Source organism: Sesamum indicum, linkage group LG7 (genome assembly GCF_000512975.1).
Source record: "Sesamum indicum cultivar Zhongzhi No. 13 linkage group LG7, S_indicum_v1.0, whole genome shotgun sequence".
In the NCBI taxonomy this organism is placed as follows: domain Eukaryota; kingdom Viridiplantae; phylum Streptophyta; class Magnoliopsida; order Lamiales; family Pedaliaceae; genus Sesamum; species Sesamum indicum.
This window is the reverse complement of record NC_026151.1, coordinates 7,561,649-7,584,815: the sequence shown is the minus strand read 5'-3', so window position 1 is coordinate 7,584,815 and position 23,167 is coordinate 7,561,649. Positions and strand designations below refer to the sequence as shown.

Sequence of the window (23,167 nt, the reverse complement as noted above, 5' to 3'; positions counted from 1 at the left end):
CTCCCTCCCTCATCATCCTCTTTGCCATCTCAAATGAGAAACATGTGATCAGAAATTTAAAGGGGAATAAAGAGAAAATAAAAAGAAAAAAAAAGGCATAGAAAATCAAGAAAAGAAAAAAGAAACAGAGAATTTTTAAATTATTTTATATGGGATTTTGGGGCCTGAAACAACTTCCATCTAACTTATGTTTTCAGATTCAAATTCCTTCCTTTATGCATCTAATTATAAAATTTATATCGTCTAAATCACAAAATCAAAGTACATTGCTCAGCAAGATATAAGGACCAAACGAGAAAAAGATTTTGCAAGTTCAATAAGAATGTTATCATTGTTTATACGAATTCCTAATAGCAGCAGAAGTTTGGTAAATCTGGTAAACTTATTGAAGGGAACTAGGCAATTCAGCTACTTTAGGAGGTAAGTGTAACTACTTCTGATCTCTCTCTCCATCCCCCCTCTTAATAACAAACAATTGTATTGGTCCAAATCTAACCTCAAGTGAACTTAATTAAAAAGACATGAAGTCATGCAAAAAAAAAGGTATTTTCTTGAGAGCTTGACCTAATAACTTAACAATTTAAATTCTTCAGCTACAACTTATTCTGGTACTTGGTATGCCTAAATATTTCCAAAAGTCTTTCATAATTATAGAAGTCCATGCTAGTGACTTATAAGGCATCCTTGGATAATGCCATTTATATGCTTAGAACTTGCAATTGCAAAAACATCCCACAACATGTAATAATTCTGAGGTAGAGTAATTTGGGAATGGGTAACTGTTTGCATCTGCCATTTTCTAAGTAGGCAGTGGCAAAGGTCATGTTTAGTTCCTTAAGAATTTAAAAAGCAAAACAACAAAAAACAAATTCAAGTTACCTTATAGCTATAAGACCGAGTACCAGCACCCTCAGAATCTGAATGGATGCTAATATAATCAATATCCTGTCCCCTGTAAGTCTGCTGCCATAGTTCCCGTATAATCTTATTTATCTCTTCCATTTTCAGTGTGTGGAAACGCATGAGCGCTCTAAAATAGAAAGAAGGATTTGACGGAAAGATAATCAGACTAGCGTTCATGTTACTTTCAGATGAGTATATCATGAAAAGAATGCCATCAAAGAGCTCACAAAATTATTTTATAAAATGCTACTAGATCATCACTTTTACCAATGACAGAATGATAGGAAACCGTACTCAAATCATCTGTATTTTGGGATGTGACAGATATTTCACCATGCCCAACCCCCCCACCCTACAAACACAATTAAAAACAAGAACAGAAAACTTTATTCTATAGAAAACCATAACTCAACTGAACATGATAATCCCCAAAGTAAGCTAGAGCAACTATTCCAAAAAGCATAGACCAATAAAAGTCTCCAAAACGCTTGAAACAACAATAAGTGCATAGGAGTAACTCAGCCAACGCGAAGTGCAAATTACAATTCCATACTATCACAAAGAAAACATATTGCCTGAAGAAAAATAGCAGTCAACCCAAACTCAAGCCAAAAGAAACAGACCTAATTGTGTAAATGGTGACCTTACTAAATGTTCATCTAGTTATATTCCCAGGTCCACGCCATCCTAACCCTCAATCTCTCACCCAAAAATTAAGTAGGAAGAACATACACCGTGGCAACATAAATCACCCATTCCATGAACTTCACTTCACCCCACTCGCAATAAATGCATATGCTGTATCCATTTCCATTAATCAGTGAACCTTTAGACCCAATTAATAGGTGCAAGATTAATGATTTTACTTGAGTCTAGTATCAGGATGACATTGCCTACTCCAGACATTTTTCATGGGTGCTGAATATCCATAATAAGTTTTTATTGTTCTGGAAATTATCCATAACTCAGATTGATGTGAGTAAATATAATTATGAATTTATTACCAAAGAAGTTCATACAGATTGCTTTTCTCCTTACCCATTTTAAGGTCTTTCTCCATTCAGAAAATTAAAGAAAAGAAAAGGTCCCCCCTTTTTGCCACCACTAACATGCATAAAATGTCATTCAACTAAGACTTCATTTTGGTCTCCATGTAAATGTCCGGTTTATATCCATCTGGCATAGAGCTGAAGTAAATGAAGAGCAAGCTAAACTGGTAAACAGTAATTGCAATTTAGCAATGAGTAACAAAATAACCAATATACACATTTCTACCCTGTAACATGGGTTTTTTGTATTGAACTTGACACATTCACAGCACAAGGCCATTCCTGGTGGACAAATCAAGTTCCAATGCAACATTATGCTTCAGCTACGGCAGCTTTCTGATCAGCACAACTTAAGCTTTTCAATGACCAAATTAGGAGAAACAGAATCCATTTAAGTTACAAAGGGAAGGTAATAGATAAACATTATAGGACAAAAAGTTAGATATAAAGTGGGAGGTAAACATTTCTTTTACCTTTCTGAATTATAACACCAACTGTCACACAGAATGAAAGGTAAATCACAAAGGTGCGCAAGTGGAGATTCTAGAACTTAGGAAAACATATAATCTTCATTAATACCAGCAAGGGGAATAATAAAGACATGTTCAATGGCAGTAACCTGGCAACAGACGTCTCCCATGTGGACATGTGTAGTGGCTAGACAGTAATCTATCAGATGATGGCTCATGGCTTATAGAGAGCAAGGTGGACTGCGAGGTGCCATTGCCAAGCATTTTCAGGTGATATGACAATATACACCACAAAGATTGCATAGAAACAAACGGGAGGTAAATCATAGGCCTAGGTGTTGAGAAAACAGATCATGTACCAACATACTAGATGCTTGGCTGTTGTACATAGGGAAGCTCTGGATGCACGACACTAGCCAGCTGATATACCTGGTGCATGCGGAAACACAAATCCAGACCAAGTCTCTTGAAAATGTGACAGATAGGACATGTGCAGGCCATGTGCAAGTGGTCTGTGATGTCTGACTCAAGACCCTGACACATGACAGGTTCTGAGGTTACTCTTCAAAGAAGATTGCAGAAGTTGGAAAACTACCTAACCCCTGGTAGCACATGGGTGGTCTGTTTCGCTAATAGTTGGAACTGTTTGTTGCCCTGACCTTGGTTGTTGTTATTCAATCCTCCAACTAGCACATTTTATGTTAAGTGTGTGCAAGCTTAGTTATCCTTTGTGTTTGAAATAATGAATAAAGATGTGATCGAGTTGTTGGCAACAATACTGTGTTACCTTGACAATTCTGCACAATGTGGGTGTAGGTGCTTGCTTAAATTCACTCAAACAAAAAATCCAAACACAAGAATGTGTGAGGTTATGGGAAGGTTGACTGACTTGAGGGCAAATCAGCCCTCAGTGGGCCAAAATATTTTGAGAGTTTTTACCCGTGACATGGACGATGATGATATGAAGAACAGTAACGGGCAAATATGATGGCAGCAATGATGAATGATGATGTAGAAATGTCCATCGTGCAGTCAAGGGCAAGAACAGATACAAGGATGAAACAGGCATAAAGCAGATAAATAGATATGGTATTTACACTATAATATACATAATTACCCACAACCACCATTCCTTAACTATCTCAATTTGCATATATATTGATAAATATCTTAAAATGAAAACTTCAAAATATCTTCACAGAACAAATCATATAGATGTAGTAATGAACTAGTAGTGGAGAACTCACTTGTCAAGTGCTTTGTAATATTTGTCTAGATCCTTGTTTGCCATCTCAGTAGTCTGTCAAGGAAAACAAAATTCTGATTTACCATATAAATAAACTTTGTGTTTTCCTCTCCTTTCTTTCTTGTGTTGGAGGAGGTTTTAATGAAACCTAAAGTGAGTTATGAATCACCTTTAGTTGAATCAGTTGGTCAAAATATCTTTTGTCAATGTCTTTGTATTGTGCCTGCTTAAGATCAACTCTATTCCTATCGATGTTGCTCTTGTATACAGATAAGGTGCCACGACACCTGTTTAACTGCAACAAGAATCACTCTCTCAGTTATCGAAAAAGGTGCCAGAAGACAGTAGTGCAAATGTATCAGAAAACCATACAAGCCTGTGCAAAACCATACAAGAAATAATACGAAAACTCCTAACAGTTTATATAACTTAAGATACCACAATGTGTTTATCCTCTGAGAAAAAGGAGAAAGAATGTGATCTTGAAAGCATGTTAACCAACAATAATGGCGTTACTTCCATTCCAGCGCAATAAGCCACTATGAATCGGCAATCATCAGCTTAATTCCATAAATCTTTATTAGATTTTTATTTGGAGATCTCTAACTCCATCAGATATCATTACATAAGCATTTCAAAGAAAATTATTCAAACCTCTGTAAGCAGACTCTCTCTTTCTTGTGAGAGTTTTAGAAGCAATGCTTCGATTTTGGACACACCACCAATCTTAAGCACACTTTCTTCGAGTGATTCAATCTCACGAGTGAGCTGGTCTACTTGAGCCTTCAATTTCCTGTATTCTAAGTTCTCCTCTATGTTGCGCCTTAATTCTGCCTGATTCCTACTAAGGTCTCTACTCTTATCCAGTTCAGTCAAAAGTTCATTCATTCTGTTCTGACAACTTCGCAGCTCAGTTTCTGACAGAGCTTGCTTTTCTTGTAGTGCTTTCAGTTTCTCTCCCTTATTCAAGTTATCATACCTGGAAAATACATCTACTTATGGAAACACTAATGAGATGAAAAAACTAGTGGCTGATCTTATGGCCAGTAAACATACTCTTTGATAGTAGAAAACATGTTAAGCAGTGTATCAACTTCCTGTTGGTACTCCCTGTAATGGTCAGCCTGCAATTCATATTCATGATTAAGCTTGACTTTCAGATTGTTGTAGTCATCGAGCAGTTTCTTTTTCTCCTTTGATAAAGGACCCAGAGCCTCTTCCAGATGCTGAAAATTCAAGTGGTATCAATGCATGAGACAACAAATGAAGGATAAAAGAGCCTGAGTATACCAAAATATATACACACAGATATTACAGAACTGACTTTCAAGGAAAATAAGCTGCACCAGTTCACAATGGATATCCATAACTTGCACAAAATTAGAAAACCAATATATCAGGAGTGTGTGGATGCATTCCTCCCATAAACTCTGAGCTACATTTACTTGTTTATGAATGTATCTAATTCATCCAACTCTGCATTATTTCCCAGTAACATAGCAATTTTTGCTATGACTTCACAAACTATATTGGTAATAGCAATCCTCAGTAAATAATTCCTACATATATTGGAGACATGAATTTCTCTAGTTTCTGCATGCCAAAAATAGTGTTAAGACTGAAAAAGAACTAGGATAACAATTTAATAACTTATTCAAAATTATTTTTCCATTACAGTTTTTAGATATGTAAATATGAATGCAAATTTAGTGCTTCGATGAGAACTCGCAAAAGGGAGCGAAAGAAGGCAAAAGAGATGCTAGCTTCAAGGTTGGTAATATTTATTGGTGAATTCAAGTGGTCTGTCTCTAAAACTAAAAATAACAAAACATTGTCAACACTCTGCAAAAGGTTCTGACTCAATCAACACTGTGCACAGATATGACATACAGAATATATTTCAATTGTCTCAAACAAATTTCATAACATATCTCAAACAAATCTCATAACATAATAGCTATAATATGTAGCTTAATCTAAATTTTTCTTAAGCACAATAACCCACAAAGTAATAAATGTTAATGTTGCTGAAACATATTCACCCAGAAAGAAATAGCATTACATTTAGAAATGGAACTTAGTCAAAACTAATTCAACCCGAAAAACACGTCATTGAAGATTATAAAATTGAAATTTAGATATGAAGGCAGTGGTATAGCCTGCACCACAAGTCAGTGATTAACTACTTTACTAATCCAACCAGAGAAACACGTCATTGAAGAATATATGATTGAAATTTAGATATGAAGGTGGTGTTATAGCCTGCACCACGAGGTGGTGACTAACTACTTTACTTCCCATATTGTAGTGCATTGGCTTATAGACGATATTCTAAGGTTTGGGTATTATAAAACATAGGATGTCCAAGGAACATGCTTGACAAAGCCATCAGGTTAACTTCTTGTTCATTTTACATAAGCATAGAACAATGCACCATTTGAATACTTGTTCAGTTCAATGCTAGCAATGAACATGTTTCATGAATAGTGCAAAGTGTAGAGTGGATCAGAGGTAATCCTGTACCCACGACTTCTTCTGAACTCAATGTGAAGTGATCAGATGATATAAGCACATAAGAAATACTTTCTAATGTAGAAGATACAGGCAATAGAGAGGTAAGCATTTGAAAGTGAAAATGCAAAGTTCAAGCATTTATTCAGTTACATATTATTTAGATAACGATTATGAATGTTAGACTTTGATGAATTCCAGAATAAGAAATTAAAGAGCTTCTGTTATTCAGCTGCATAAACCAAACATTTCTCCAAAGGATTAGCACTTCACCCCCACCCCCAACCTGCATGGCCTCTTAGAAGCAGTCAAATAAACTCTTTCAGCTTACTAAACCTGATGGCAGCATAGGATATGCTTTATTCAAATGCTCTTTCACCACCAGTTGAAATAAGTGCCAAAATGAAAAACCTGACCCAGAAATAAAAATGAAGACGACATAATACAATAACCAGTATCAGATGGGAGGTGTTAGAAAAGTATCAAAGTTTCCAGGATCTTCAAATTAGAAACCAAAATCAGGAACAAAATTGATGAGAACACAAGCAATTATGATCAAGTACACAAGGGAGTAGATGACCTTTATTTTCCAATGTGACTGTAGCACAGCAGGGCATATATATCCAAACTTAAAGGCTTTTACCATAAATTTCCAGTGGAAATTATCTAGACCTAATATAGAAAGTCTGTACAGACTGAAGTTCACATCCATAGGGACTCCCAGCTACCCAGTCATAAACACCTTGCATGTTTTACAAATGATTTACCTTCAAATCAAGCTGAACTTGACTTTTCTCTTCAGACAGACGATCCAACTCCTCCTCTGCTCTTTTAATGTTAGATAATACATTGGCAACCTTAATTTTCTCTTCCCTTACACTATTCCATCGTAATTGAAGAGTTGTCAATTCCTTATCCAAGCTCATTTGTTCAACTCTTAACTTGTCCGCCTCATCAATCAATGTACTCCTGAGGATCAATAGATGAGCACAATAAACACACTGCAGTCAAGAACCTCTAACAATTACAAGATTAAGAATGTTATCAAATAATCTTAATTCGGTAGCTAAAAGAAAGCAGTAACGAACACGAAACAGAACTTGTTTCAGATAATTATAACAGGAAGAAGAAAATAGCATCATTTTAGTAGAAAGGAGACAGAACGTCACAAACTTGGTTTTTTCCAACATTTTCAGCTCTGACTGAATATCTTCAAGGGATTTGGCACCTTGCCCTTGAACATCAAGTTTGCATTCCAAAGCACCTACTTGTCTTTGCAAAGCTTGTATCTCCTGGAACAGCCTATCAGCAGTTTCTACAGGCGGTATCAATGCATCAACTGAATCTTTTTCAGCTTTTATTTGAGCCAAAACACCCAGCACCTGTAGCCATAAAACATTGTCTTCTGTATATATGCAAATTAAGCAACTTGGCTGAAAAAAGTCCCTCCCTGATGAGACATGATTGCTAGCCAGATAACCAAGAACACAAAAAACAAGAGATAAGGCAAAACATTTCCACTGTGCTCAGGAAAAATATAGCAGATGTCCATAATCTGGTGGCAAAATATCAACAATCTAAAACAAGTTGCAATATTTTACTCTTTGTTTTGTGACAAAACCATAGGGTATAGCACATATTCACTTTCGATTCTCAAGTTAACCAAAGTCATTACTTATATACGCAGTCGCAGTTGTAAGGGTATGCCAAAAGGTTCATTAATAATGTAATAGTTGTCTGCATGCAAAAATTGACAACTGATCCATAGATTCCAGTCAATAATTGATATCGAACTTCAGCTATAACTAAGCTGACAACCCTTATTTCACAAGTGAAGAAAAATGTGAGTTCTATGCTTTTAAAGAATTTTGGCATCAACCTACCAAAAAATTCATGATTCTTTCTCGAAAAAGTAACTTTTAAAAATTATTTTTTGCTGGCAAGATTTTTTAAACAAGACCTTATGGAGGTCCTGCAGAACAGCAACTAAAAAGTTACTGCAGAAGAGATCATAATAACTATATTAGAGTTTAAATACACACAAAATTGTGAGAAAGAAAACTTTCACTTTCTAACCAAAACCATATGATGCCTTGGCAACACAAAGAAAAAATGCAGTCCGTCTCTCTCAAATTATCAAATCTGGGACGGCAAATACCTGACATTTACAGATACTAAATAGCCCTTAAAAATCTTTGTTGAGTCAATGGGAAAATGTTGGCCTACATTATAGATATTTTAAATGAGCTTAAAAGGGTTCATAACAGGGTATTGGTGCCAAAAAGAGTTCCAAGAATCCAATCATGAAATATACACTATTTAACCTTCACAGTGGACGAATCCGCTTAAAATAATAAAAGCCCATGATAGTAGTTTAGGGCTCTCGATAATCACTAAAATAAATTGGTCTATGTCACAGCCTAGTGATTGTAGCCTTTCTTAGGAAAGCTTGTTGAAATCATTAATCATAATGCTGCTAGATGTTACAACATTAGCAATGCAGGCATATGTGTACCTTAAGGAGACACAAGGTTCTATTACATGCTAGTAACTGCAAGTACAAACACTTCTTTTTTGTATAAGTACTCATTTAGATAGAATGTTGAAATACGAAGATTAGAGAGTTCCTGGTTCAGTAAATACACGCCAAAGAAATTCTTGCTTCTACAAACCACCCATTGGACCTCCACTCAAAAGACACAAAGGGGGATAAATATGATTCCTCCGGAAGAGGAATATAGCTTCTGACATAAGTAGAGCAGGTAGCATCCATGATATCAGAAGCACCCATGTAACCAGTTAAACAGGAACAAAATGTTTGAAAATGTGAGCTTTCCTACAAGAACTGCATAAAAAATGAAAAGAACAAGAATCCCTATATTCAACTGAAGTCTACCACTAAAAGCAAACAACACCATATTTGACACTTACATCATCAAGAGCCTGATTCTTTTGGTCCAACTCTTCATTTAACTGAGTCAAGTTCTTCTCTGCAAGAGGAATTGATTCCTTGCCTATTTTGACATATTCTTCATAGACCACGCGGAGCTTGTCTAATTGCTGGAAATTAAAATCAGCATTTGAACAGTCCACAGCCAATACTTTCATATGCTCAGCAGAACTTGTAGCCTTTACTCTTTGCTGTAATGATGTACAGGGGCATCTCAGGTTAAGTATTAGAAGTCGGACGACATCTTATAGAATTAAAATTCAATAAAGTAACCTTTTTAACGAATTCATCTTCCTCATTTGCTGAAAAAGTTCTCTCACAGCAAGGGCAAATGTGATGAGCACGTGCAACTCTTTCAAATGGATCAAACATTTGCCTCATGCCATCAGCAATGTTATATTTACTGTATGTTACAGGGCAATGTCAGTAAGCATACAGCATTAAAGCATGAATGAGATTGGTGCATGCAAGTAAATAAACATCATATAGAAAACCTTTTCTGCACATCTCTCTTTTCTTTAGCAATCTCTAAGACTTTGAGATAGGAGTCGATACCACCAGACTGCTGGTCCACTGACCGAAGTTTAGATTCAACAAATCTCTTGCTTGCTGCATAAGATTCAATAAGGCTGTTATTGCTCTTCCACAAAGAAGAGGGTAAGAATGCATGATCTATTATTTAAAAGAATAAAAGCAACAAAATCACAATACAACTGCTAGCTACCTCTCCACAGAAAAGGTAGATACACAATAAAATAGAGAAGTTTCTTCAATTTAGTATGGGCATAATAGAGTATATACTGTGCCATAAATTATCCTTTATGCCCTGCTGACAGAAGTCAACGAAATTGGTATTCTGAATTATCAAGAACTACATCAGAATAGATATCTGCATGACGCTTTGTTTCTTTCATGAAATTCCTGACAAGTTCTCCTATACAAAATTAAACAGGAGGAAGAACAAGGATAGGCCCTCCAGATTCACAATAGCTATTTGATACATAATTCTATTAAAACTTACATTCCAGATCTTTGTGGAATTTGGACAAATTATTGTTGACTTCTTGTATTTTCAACTTCAGTGTAGTCACTTCATTCCTGGCTTCATCAGCCTTTTTGTCTAAGTCATCATATTCTTTTTGGAGAGAACTGCAGGAGAAAATGTAAGTCAATGTAAACTAAACAATCATAACATTAGGGAGCTACAGTCAAATTAAGAATGAAGCATAATTCATGCATATCAAATATTGACACCTACGAGCCACAATCCTAGACAAAGCTCCTTAAGTAATACTTAATGACATCGACGCCATGAATGGGAACAGAGAGCAAATTTTCACCATGAAATTTATAACTGCAATTATCCTAAAGGGCCCTGCAATTTAATCCAAATAGTCAAAAGAAGCAAGTGGGAGAATCTGCAGCCCTCATTCACCTCTTATGTTAATGCATGGGCACAAAGTTACAAACCTGAAAACAGTGACATACTACAAAAACAGGACAAAGCATTTCTCATAACTTTTAGGATAGCAAAGGCTCTGAAACAACTGTCCAAAATATATATATGTAATTTTATGTATAAGCATTCACATATTTATCAACAAATTAATATGCATATTTAAGTAATTATTAACACATTATAGAGACGTTGGTTCTAGTACAAAAGAAAACAGAATTTCATATTTACAAATCTGATTCGCAGGCTATCTATTCATGGGGGAGAAGAGGAATCTTTACTTTCACTAACAGAATGAAAAGAAAGTACATTATTTTAGGAATACAATTTTTGAAGTGTACAAAATTTTAATTTTTTATTCCTTGCATACTTCCTAAAAGTATATGATATTATGTTAAGACTCCCCAATTCTGAAACCTGTCAAGCACGTCAATAATCATTTGATACATCGTCGGAAGTATTGGAATCTTTTAGTTTTTGTTTAATTTATTGGCACTAAACATTTGAGAAATGACTCATACCAGACAAGGTGTTTGATGCGCATTGAACACAGCATGGATAATGTTTGGAGTCTTAGTGCATTATAGCTTCTTTATTCAGGGGGAAGTAAATGACATGCAAATTTGGGCAAACAATGAAACAATCTAGAAATGACAATGGAGCAAGAGACATTGTATTTTTCTTTCCACAAGTTTATGTATGTATGCAAAGCACAAACAGACTCCAAAACAGCCATCAAGCGACATAGAATAAGCAAAACAAGCTGATACTTAAGATATTAACTCTACCCAATTGCCAGTGGAGGTGTGATTTGAAACATCTCGCAAAAGGAATTGATAACTTCAACAGAGTAGACATTCTAAACCAAAAAATCAAGTTAGAGACTATCAGTCAATATGGAAAGGAAGACAAATCTTCCCAGGATGTCACCAGTCAGTTATCCCAAAACAACTAGTATGAAATGGCAATCCCCCTCTGTTATTCCCAGAGTATTTCACTTTTTAACTATCCCCATCAGTTAAAATCAGGAAAAGAAAGAAAATAAGAGATACTGAAGAAAAGAAAGCACAGAGAGAACAATCCACACCTACACAATAGTATGATATAATATACATATTGATTTGCAGATTGAAGACTGTCAAGCCTCATAAAGTTGCAAAATACGTTTTCAATTCGTAAAGGAGCCAATAGATAAAAACCTGTAAACTTGAGACTTGCATTCAGCAGACGTTTGAGCTTGCTAAGATAATTGAATGATATATTTGAATGACCAACAAAAAATCCCATTGGAGAAAGTAAATCAGAATAGTGCTTTTGAGATTGCTCCAAAAGTGACCATGAAGAAGTAGATTCTAGTGAAAGCACATAAAAAGCATTACTTTGGTAATCCAACCCACCCGGGGAAATGGTAAAATGGAAAAAGAAAAGTAACAACCTTTGGACCTTGATAATTTCATCCTTCAAGTCCTTGTCAGGCGGAAGCCTACCCTTCAGCACCCCCCTAATCCGCTCCTTGCATTCCTCCACTCTGGATAATATTGAAGAGGAATTCAGTTTTGACCCAACAGCCTTTTGTACAGGAAATACAGTTGTTTGAAAATGAGGCAGCACAAACTTAAATTAAAAGACACTTGCATTCTTCTATGTTTCTTTTTATGGTTTTCCAACTCTGCTTTTTTAAGAGAGAGCACAACCCTGTCATGGGAATCAGCATTCATGGCATCTCTTTCCTGACTAAGAGCCTCGATTTCTTGACCCATTGTAAATATTTCGCGCCGCTTTTGCCTTATAGTCAAATCAAATTCCCTCATAGAAAGTTGATTAGCTTTCCTTTCCACCTCAACTTGCTGCATGACTCGTATGAGAATGTAAGTTCTGTGCCAAAAGATAAAAGGCAATTTACAAACATTGAAGCATGGTGCAATTACCAGGTTCCTTTCTCTCTCGTCAAGCATAGCAACATCAACGTCAGCAATCTGACCTTCAAATGAATCACGTTCAATCTCCTTATCTTGAATACGTTTTAAAATGCCAGCCTGTGTTAGAATCATAAAGAATTAAGCATAACAAAAGAATGGCAAGGAGAGCAGGGCAGCAACCATCTCAAAAACATACCTTCATTTCTGCCTTAGCCTCCTTCTGGGCCTCAATTTCTTTCCATCGGTCATTTGCATGCATGTAGTGATCAAATGTTGCCTTAAGTTCCACTTCGTTTGATTTCTGATACAACAAACCATCAGAGACAATTCTCATCACCACAAAAACCCAAGCCATGATGTTCTCTCTGCATGCTCAGAATATCCTTGGGAATATGCCATTGTTATAGCATCTTAGTCAATTAATAAATAACAGAATGCTTACGCGCATTTTGCAGACTTGCAGTATGTCACAACTCTAGTATATTGGCCCCATTTTTGGTTTTAGATACTTTATAATTGATGATTATCCTAGGATCCTTGGATTTATTTACTATCTCAATTTCCTCATAGAATCACTTCTTTTTGACATTATGTGCATAACATGGCATTTTACACCCAACCTCGTGTCCTCACGCATCTGAGAGCGTAAACATCATGATCTTCTCGATGTTGCCCCTTATATTTATGGCTCACATGAATATTCCTAAGTTATTTTTAGGGGGATGTTGTTCATATTGCCTGTTCTCTTATAAACTGAACATCCTCTGACCTCCTACAAGGAGATATTCCGTGTTCCTATTTGTTTCCTAGTCAACCTAGAATTCCTGTACCTCCTCGAAACTTTTGATTGCATATGTTTCTCTTCATGCTTTCACCCCTGATTCTGATATGAAGTGCATCTTTCGAGGGTATGCTTGTACACAGATAGGATATCCTTGCTAAGATCCAGTATCTAGTTAGTTATTCACTTCTATTGATGTTACCTTTCTGGAGTCTACTCCTTATTACTCAAAGAATAGTCTCTCTGAAGCTTCTTTCGACTCTGTGCCTGTGTCTATTACGTCTTCTCTACTCCTTCCTACTCACCGTCTTCAAGTGTCCTCATTTTCAACAGGTGTTGTCCACCTTCCTTGATGGTTCTGCTTATCCACTGGATCTTCCTACAGCTCCTGCTTTGTATCTCCCTTCAAACTCTGATAGTGATCTTCCTATTGCTCTTCGCAGAGGTAAACGATCCTGTACTATGTATCTTTTAGCTAATTCTCTTTCTTCTGACCACCACAGTCTCTCTTTCCGCACATATTCCAATTCGCTCTCCACCATTTTTGTTCACAAGTCTTACAATGAGGCAGTACAGCATCTTGAGTGAAAGTTAGCAATGGATGATTAGATGTCTCTCTTATTTCTCAAGAAACTTGGGAACTTGAAGCTGTTCCGGCTAATGCAGATATAGTTTCTTGGTGGTTCGCAGCTACGTACCATGCTAATGGGACAACCGAATAGTATAAGGCATGTTAAGTTTGCTAAGGGGACCACACAAACTTATGATGTTGGCTACTTTGAGACATTTTCTCATGTTGCTCGTCTCAATATCCATTTGCATTTTGTTCTGCTTGGGTATTCATCAAGATTTGTGTATGTATCAGATGGATGTAAAAGATGTCTTCCACTATAGTGAATTAAGTGAGACTATCTTTATGGAGCAACCATGCTCAAGGGTAGAATCAACACATATTAACCAAGAGTGTCTCTCGAAAAATATATGTATATAAGGAGGATTCTTGAATATGTTAAGATCAACATTTGAAGAAAATTCTTTTGTAGTACCTAAGTGAGTAGGTATATGAATATGTGCATAAGAGGATAATTTATCAATTCATAGATCTGTCATAAATGAGTCCATTTGCAGTGCAGAAATCACATCAACTTCAAAACTCAAGGAAAATGCAATAATGGCTAATTGGATCATTGTGAAACTTGAAAGACAAAGCTGCCTTCTTTGTTCTTAAAGTCATACTCACATTAAATTAAAGGCTATATAACGAAGTTGAGTATAGGCTGTCACAAATTGGCAGAAGAAAGAAATTACTTAAAATACACAATTGGAAGCTTCGGAAAGAAATAGCACCTTCTTTTCTTGCAAGTCCTTGTTAAGGTCCTTCAACTTTGATTGAATTTGTTGGGTAAGGTCTAAAGCAACTTCATCACTAAAGGGGCCACTTGGAAGAGGACCTAAATTGTGCTTTTGAAATAAGCTTTTAATGTTCAAGTCCCTTTCATTCTTCACGGTCATATGAGCCTATAAGAAAAAATAAAGGAAGTAGATAATCAACAAGAATGAGAATCAATGAATCATAGTCCAAAATACTATCAAAGCAAACAAGGAGAAGTACTTCTGCAGAAGCTTGAAGTTTGGCAATTTCCGTTGTATTTTTTCCAATCACATCTGCAAGAACTCGACTTTTATCCTCTATATCTGCCTTTTCCCTCAACAACTTGCTAATTTTGGATTCTAGAATTGCAATCCTTTCATCAAACTTGGATTTCCACTCATTGAGTTCTTCATCAGTGTCTAAGAAAAAACATATTAAGAAGTAAAGAGATTTACAAGCTGATTCCGAGGATAAGAAAATCAGAACGTATAACCAAAGAAAGAAAAAGAAACAAGATTAGAAAGACCTTCATTTTCCTCAGCAAGTGCTGCATAACGCTTCTGCAGTTCCTCAAACTTGGATTTTCTTTCCCCCGACTTTGTAGCTATCTGACTTTGTAATTTCTGTAGGTCTTTCAACACCAATTCAGTTTGATTAATCTCCCTGTCCATATCCTGAATTTTTATGTCAAGCTCCTGGATTTGGGAGTTTAATGTTTCTGTTTTTTCTTGATCTTGCACAATGCTTTGCCGGAGCTGAATGAAACCAACACTACGAATTAGTTTTCCTGAGAAGTCTTCTCATCAAAAATCATAATAAGGAAAGATACAGTGGGAATTGTCTTGAAAGGTTTCAGAATATACTAAGATTAGAAGAAAATCACGGCATTGTTCCATGTCCAAAGTCTTATTCATGGAATGAAACAATGAGTTGTCCTCCAGTTAATCTAGTTCTGTAGCATAATTCCTCGATAGAGACCACCAGCAGGTGGCTAATGTTATATGCATAACGAGCTGTGAGTTATACAATAACAATGAGACGTAGTTTTTAGAATTTATAGCAAGTATCTAAGTATATAATGGTCCAGGATGGTACATTTCTTTATGTGTTAATGCATGCTATGGTTCACCATCTTTAAACTGAGTTCAATCTCACATTAATAGAAAGCACAATTACAAGGATAGACTGCTTGTGTTATTAAACTCTCTCACTATTTAATGGGAGTGTTAACTATGCAAAAGATAGCCTTCTTCAGGTTCGCATTATTTCCAGTTTGCCTAGTATTTTTTATTTAATAAACAAATGCCTAAAAGAAGTCCAGTATGAACTTTTTTTTCACCATAATAAAATTGTCCTGTTATCCTATGAACACCCTTATAGAGCAAGAAATGGAGGTCACAGTTGTGCTGTCCATATCTTTCCACATGCTAGCCTGCCTCAATCCTATATTGTGAAGATATGGCTCCTGTCAGCTGATCCCAAGTCCTTCCTCAAACAAGTGCCAAACTAGGATCTTTCCAATATAAAGCAATCCAGAAGGTCCAATCGTCACTAGAAACTTCCACTCAGATAATGATTTTTCACAAAACTAAAGAATAACTAAGGGAGAAGCTATAATAAAGTTCTAGGGGCTATAAGTTTTGCGCAACCTATAAGAACTCAATTGAAACACAACAAACAAACTTTTCCCTTTCTAATTACATCCTTGAAGAAGCCAGATATTATCCAGACATCCTATTCTTTCTATCCTGGTTGAACAGAATATATTGGGAAGAGGCACACAAGAAATAATCTTCTAACAATTAGTTTGTATGGCAACAGTGTACGAGACTTAAGCAAAGGAAAAATGCAAGAATATTTTGTTGAACATATGCCAGCAGATTTATCACAAAATGAAGTTGTATACTTCTTCTACTTGAGCAACCAGAATAATTTTTTCTCTGAGTCTAGGCATCAGAGTTAGGTGTACTTAATTCCTAAAACCCACCCATTAAATTTGGATAAAGTGCACTTAGTTACATAGATGTTTCGAATTCCAATATTGACCAGGGAAAATAAAGAGAGCACAGCTAGTATGAAATACTTACAGTCCGAAAAACTTCTTGGATAAAGGAGGAATACTAAAATAACGATTAATACTTCACATAGAAAATTTATATTAGAAATGGCAAAATTCAGGAAAGTTCCTCCATATCCATCTGATGCTCTCTCATTTGGATGGATTGTGAAAATGTTCATGGATATCCAATAAAGCTAATAGATATTAATTGATCAGCCATTAAATTTGAGTGATGATTGGTGATGGCTCCAGGCAATGAAGCAGACGTGGGTTTGACAGATAGTTTGGTTAACTTTGTAAAATTAGATCTTAGATTCTTCAAGTTCAATCCATTGACTCTACATGTGCAAGATCACAATATGGTAGAAATATAGCAAGACTCTATTGCATTCAATATTCTGAAAAAAGACTGGATTCATCACCTTTGATCATTAGTTCAACTGGTATTATGCAAAAATGGCGTTCTATCACTTCAACATCAGTATTGAATTCAATATCTAAAAACATCTTAATGTTAACCCACTCCCACCCACCTCCCTAAAAAGGAAATTCTAATCCTTTCTTACACAAACTACATAGTCATAATCTACAAATAAAAAGAAAGTAGGATACTGAGTATAAATAATAAAAAACCATTTCAAAAATCCAAACGGGCATGTGACATCAAAGCAGATTACAGACAAAATTCTCCCTTCAACACAATAATCATGGCATCATCCTGTAAAATCAGAACATCAGACTGTGTAGCTACTTCTAGTGCCTGACTAAGGACAAAAATAATGTCCAAGTGGAGGTAGAAGTAGGCAATTGTGCCCTTTTATGCCAAAATGAAGAAAGGCTAAAGATTGAAGGCTTGGGCCGTTATAGGTATGTTGGAGTACAGATCTCACTTACAACATCCCTTCTCACTGATTTGAATAGAAAAAGGTATGGCCATGAGGAAAAATAAACAGGATCACCATCTGCATTCCATCCTAAAAAAGAACTAGAAACCCAAAACCTTCAGTTACTGAGTCGGTGAGTCACAAACTGGTTCTGCCTCCTTTCGACCCTATTGCTTTTGTGACAAAGCAGACAACTCAGGCCAAAGGTCCAGTGAACCAGCTGGACCAGTCATGTTGAGAACATCAGTTACACTGATCATTGTGGCACCAGCTGAAATTTCCTGATCAAAATCTATCCATAAAGTTTATTCACTCAGGGAAAGGAAAAGGAAAAAAGAGTGAACAAATCAAAATCATGAGGAGATCTCGATAAGTAGCTCAACACAAAAAGAGAAACGGACTGCTTTGCTGCAGTAACTATCTCCTAGAGATGGCATCTTAGATGATAAAAGGATCATATTTTAACTATTCATTAAGTAATACACCAGGTCATCAATAAAAACCTTAAAAGCAGCATCTTTCAGTGTCTGTAAATGCTCCATTTTCAGCTTGTATGCCTTTATCTCCTGTCCCTGATCCTTGTGAAGCTTCTTGATAACCTCTAATGCCTTTGTATACCTTGAAAATAATGGGCATGGCACATAAACATTTAGTAAGAACTACAAGCAAATATTAAAAGAAATAGAAATGTATAAATAGAAAAACCATGCACAAACTTGCAACCATAAAATGGAGTAACATTGTCTTCTTAAAGGATTTAAAGGCAACTAATGACTTTTCTTTTGGTATGAGTGCAGGATATCCCTTTCTTGGATTTGCCAGAGAAGTACCAGGACTAAGGATATCTTAGGTAATTGCTGAAGAAAAATTGCCAGGGAAGGAGTTTATTCGTCTTTCTTTTATTTTTCCTTCAGTCCCTTTAATTCTCCCCCTCTTCCCTCTTTTCTGAGTCAACCACCATCATCCCCATGGCTACATCCACAGCCTCCACCATTTTGCAATATTCCACACATCAAACATCAGATTGAGTAACTGAGTCCTCAATTTCACAATATAGACACACCTCTTATCTCCCACAAAACTCACCTCCACCATATCCTCTTGTATCAAGAAAAGTACAAGTTGGTTGGAGATAATTTTGATGTTGAAAACATGAAACTCTGTTCTCAATTTGAGGGGTGCAGAGTCACTTTCATATTATCTTAGCTGCTGGGACAAATGATTAGGTAATCAGAGAACATGGGCTTAGATTAGGTCATGGCCATCTATCAGACCTATATCCTTGAAGCACCTGATGCAGTGTGATATAATTGTCTACCACACGTAATCAACAATTCCAAATGAGTCCATAATGATTATTGATATTATTTTCTGTGCAAGATTCTTCAGTCTACCTGCTGGGCTTTGGATTACAAAACTAGAGATCATTGCTGTTATAGAAATAAGAGGAAGCGGCTTTCACTTCACAAGCTTTCAACTTGTTATTCTGGATCTTGAGCTTCACTTCACTTAACAATTCACTAAAAGTATGTGAAATATCAACAATTATCCACTATCAAGATATGTGTAAGTCGAAAACAATTTCATGGACGATGCTCCCTTCATTTGCAATATAATGCCCATCTACTTATGCCTACAGACATTTCTTTCCAAAATATGCGGTGAAATTCAAAGTATTTGTAACCAAAGATTTCAGAATCCTGTATAAATTTGATAGTTGGAAGATTCACTCTTTTCATCTGACTTAAAAACTCCATTATATATCAGATGGAAACATTCAAGCATGGAATTATTACTCTAAAAATATATCAAACTAATTGTTGAGAGGTTCTGGATTGAAAATGTCCTACAGGTATATTCAATATTCATAGAAACGTTTATCCAACAGCCAATAGGTTGTTCAAGCTATATGCAACTAAGACACAACCGAAGGAAAGAGATACTTAGGCTTCACTCTTTAATATACAGACATAGCTCAGCTAAGCTAAAAAAAGAGCCTTATCCTAATGAATCCAGGTCGGGTATGTAAATTTTCTTTTCCCACTCCTATCAATAGAGGGAAAGTTAACTTGTTTTCAGGATTTTCTCAATTTAATGTTGCAATGTGATAATTTTTTCCTACATACTCTTCTCATTTTCTTTTGTCCCTTTCTGCATAAGATATCGATAATATGCATTAGAAAAATGATGATGTCATACTTCTATCAAGACCCTAGCAAGAAAACATAATTAAGAACCTGAAAAGGGACAAAGAAAAGTAAAGCATAAAATCTCAAATATAAGGTCGTTCGATTCTCAGAGACCACCACATACCTAGTTGCAGAGAAGATATCATCAAACTTCTTTTTCAACGTTGATGGATCTTGCAACGGCCAGTTTGCCTCATCCTGATGAACAAATATAACATTCTCCAGAATAGCCTTAGATACCCCCATCAACGCAGGAATTTCTCGGTCCATATCAGCACATCGGTAGCTTAGGCAAACTTTCTGTCACTTGGAAATATAATAAAGTTTATGAGACTAGATCTTCAATTATTCTTAGTCACGGTCTTCTAACAAAAACACAAACATGGCCTACCAGTCTAATTCACATTTGGTAGAAGCTCTAGGAATACACAGCTAATTCATTCAAATTCACAGTATAAAAACAAGAAAACCATACAGGGCAAAATTTTAAGAAACACACAGAGATAGGATGGACAACTATAAACAAAATATTATGTGAACATAGTTACAATACTATGATAGTTCACCCCTGAAGTTGGGAAATCACACTTACCTCACTCCTACCTAACACCTAACAAGAAAAAGAGAATTTTGAATTAATTGACTAGTTTGATCACATAATTATTTGCTGAAAGAACAAGAAAAAGAAGAAAAAAATAAGAGCCATGAAAACATCACTTGCCCAGTACGAATGATTTGCACTTGTAATGGAGCCCAATTTTCTGTATGTTCCCATTGACCACCAAAATGACCAGGTTTCTCTCTCTTCCCCCTCACCTCCACACTGAAAAATGCTACTGAAACCTAATTCACCTCGAATCGGTCACTGGAAAGATTCATGTCTTCTATTCCCCTCCTTAGTGTGGTCAACTCCTAAACTCAAATGATACTTCATTCCTGCAGGTCCTGTTATGTCTCAGTTACACTTAAGTTTGTAATGCCCATAACTCTATCACCAGCCTCTCTTCATCATAACTTGATTATGCAATAACATCTTCAGCCACAGCAAAATTGACTTCAAATCTAAGAAAGATCGGTTTACCTAGTTGCACATGCAAAATACATGGAAGAGTTCCTCAATAGCTCTAAAAGATAAAAACAAACTTTGCACCTAATAAGTCCTATGTTTCCAGCTGTCTATTAGACTGTGAAACCAGTTTCTCCTCTTTTCTTAAGAGGATTATTCTCAAGGGGTAAGCTGAATAAAGATAAAGCTTAACAAGGGAATACCTGGCATACCCTCTATGGTTCTCAAAGAATTCAACAAGAAGCACAAAATCAGAAAGCCCACTAATCAAATTATCTGCACAGCACCAAGTAGAGCCCATGAACCATGTAATTAAAAGCAATGCACCAGCAGAATCAACAAAGTCAAGATCCACCTATATAATTAAAATTTCTAGTCCTAAATACACAAACAATCTAGCATAACCAAATTCACAAGATCCATTAAATTACACAGTGTTCACCAATGTAATAGCCAGAAACATTTGAGTAAAATTTCATACATAGTAACATCTACTAAATAGTGACATTCAGAAAGAAAAATGAAAACAGAGAAAAGGAAATGCCGAATGGTGCCTCTTGTTATTTATTTTAGCACTAGCGATTTGTACCTCTCCAGTTTGGGGATTTATTGTCTGGAGTACAGACTCAATTGCCTTGTACTCCATCTTGGTAGCCTTTTGGGTGAGCTGAAATGACCTTATGCAGACCACATCCTTTCTTGTTGCTGTCTTAAACCTCAGCTTTATCTGCCCCTTTGTCTCTGTCTCTCCTGCCACCTAAAAGCAACAATGTCAACAAAACTTCCATAATTACAAATGCCCACTTCATAGCTAAGTAATTAGCCACGTATAGAGTCAGAAACAATGTAAAGACCTTAGGATCATGAATGAAGCTGTGACCAGACCGTGCATTTGGAGGTAGTTCACCTGTGCAGGCTACTTTCAAGCACTCAATTATAGTCTGCCAAAATAATAATATCGGTACATTAGTCGACTCCTGAAATGAGTTTTCCAATAGAAAATGCTCAAGGTAAAAAAAATAAGAAACAAAAAGGCAAAAGGAATGAAGCAGGGTGCATCCAACAATGAAGAAGACTAGGATCGCTACATTATTAGATTCATAGGAAAGAGAATCAACACAGTACTGCATTGCACCACAGTGCTCCTTACAATGTACAAAAACACAATACTTCTATGTAAGTATTCATTCATTCACAGCAATATTGCAAAAGATAAGCAAGGCATGCATTCTTCATGCACTACGTAAGAGACAATAACACTCCAATAGATTTTATAAGGACCATAAACCTCTGTGCATGTCTATCTAAAATATAAAAAAGAAACAGCAAAGTCTTCTGTGTTGAGAAGTACAATAATACAACACAGTGATGATGCTTGCAACTGACAGTATCAGCCTGACAGAGATTTAGGCAAACAAATGAGGTTCAGCTTTTAGGTAAAATTGCAACACTAAATGTTCGAATCCTATGATAAACAAAATTTATGCATACCCTAGAACACGTGAACAAATTTCTTATGCATAATGATGAAACCGTAAAATTTTCAATTATATTCAGAACCAGCAAAATGAAGCAGGTCGTGTGCTTTTTGACCATAAGATGCATCAGCAACAGGATTGTTGATCCTTAGGATCAGCAAAAGGAACAGATTTATCACTTCTCATGTATAATATGTATCTCCAAACATGATACCTTGGCTGTTACTAGTACTATTTTTTAAATGCACAGATTCCGTACAAAAGAGAGACTGAAACAGTTCAGATTATATGCAGAGGAGTTATCAATACATCAGGAGATGACGCCGACGCCATTGTATACTAAGAGAAAAAGGCATATGGAGTAGATTCGATTGCGCAAGTACAACACAAACTAAGATGCTATAAGGCCCTGATTACTTAAACAAATGATAATACCACTTCCTAAGCACAATGCATATCAGCACCATGCAGTTGCAACTGAACACTTTACAGATGACGAAACCTATAACTTCTAGTGGCAAATGCATCACAGATACACAGAAACGGGGTTGACTTTACCGTTTTTCCAGCGCCGTTGGGGCCTACGATGAGAGTCAAAGGCTTGAAGAAGGTGATGACATTCTTGTTTTCCGGGTCGAAGCTCCGGATGCCCTTTATCAACATTTTATCAACAGTACTCATCTTTATTGCCCCCCTTTTATTGAATTTCTTCTAATTCTCTTGCTGATTTTCTACAGATAGAATGAGACTAACTGTGCGATTGATTTATGGAGGGTTAATTATATTTATTTCGATCAGAAATGCCATTTCTCACTTGAGAAGAAGGGGAAGAAC

The 23,167-nt window shown here is 36.1% G+C and overlaps 1 protein-coding gene across 1 annotated transcript in view; it reads right to left on the bottom strand.

The window, feature by feature from the left end:
• The window catches only part of LOC105166532 (DNA repair protein RAD50), a 28,240-nt gene extending 5,079 nt beyond the window's left edge, over window positions 1–23,161 (bottom strand). Inside the window, exons 1-23 of the mRNA XM_011085915.2 lie at window positions 22,892–23,161; window positions 21,710–21,796; window positions 21,445–21,612; window positions 19,914–20,089; window positions 18,104–18,218; window positions 15,184–15,412; window positions 14,898–15,076; window positions 14,633–14,803; window positions 12,701–12,805; window positions 12,514–12,621; window positions 12,221–12,432; window positions 12,021–12,113; window positions 10,151–10,278; window positions 9,624–9,738; window positions 9,403–9,532; window positions 9,111–9,320; window positions 7,353–7,561; window positions 6,947–7,148; window positions 4,725–4,894; window positions 4,323–4,647; window positions 3,838–3,963; window positions 3,670–3,722; window positions 880–1,030 (exon numbers count right to left, since the gene is read on the bottom strand). Coding sequence (XP_011084217.1) covers window positions 880–1,030; window positions 3,670–3,722; window positions 3,838–3,963; window positions 4,323–4,647; window positions 4,725–4,894; window positions 6,947–7,148; window positions 7,353–7,561; window positions 9,111–9,320; window positions 9,403–9,532; window positions 9,624–9,738; window positions 10,151–10,278; window positions 12,021–12,113; window positions 12,221–12,432; window positions 12,514–12,621; window positions 12,701–12,805; window positions 14,633–14,803; window positions 14,898–15,076; window positions 15,184–15,412; window positions 18,104–18,218; window positions 19,914–20,089; window positions 21,445–21,612; window positions 21,710–21,796; window positions 22,892–23,014 — 3,585 coding nt within the window. The 5' untranslated portion in view covers window positions 23,015–23,161. The remainder of the gene's footprint in view (window positions 1–879; window positions 1,031–3,669; window positions 3,723–3,837; window positions 3,964–4,322; window positions 4,648–4,724; window positions 4,895–6,946; window positions 7,149–7,352; window positions 7,562–9,110; window positions 9,321–9,402; window positions 9,533–9,623; window positions 9,739–10,150; window positions 10,279–12,020; window positions 12,114–12,220; window positions 12,433–12,513; window positions 12,622–12,700; window positions 12,806–14,632; window positions 14,804–14,897; window positions 15,077–15,183; window positions 15,413–18,103; window positions 18,219–19,913; window positions 20,090–21,444; window positions 21,613–21,709; window positions 21,797–22,891) is intronic.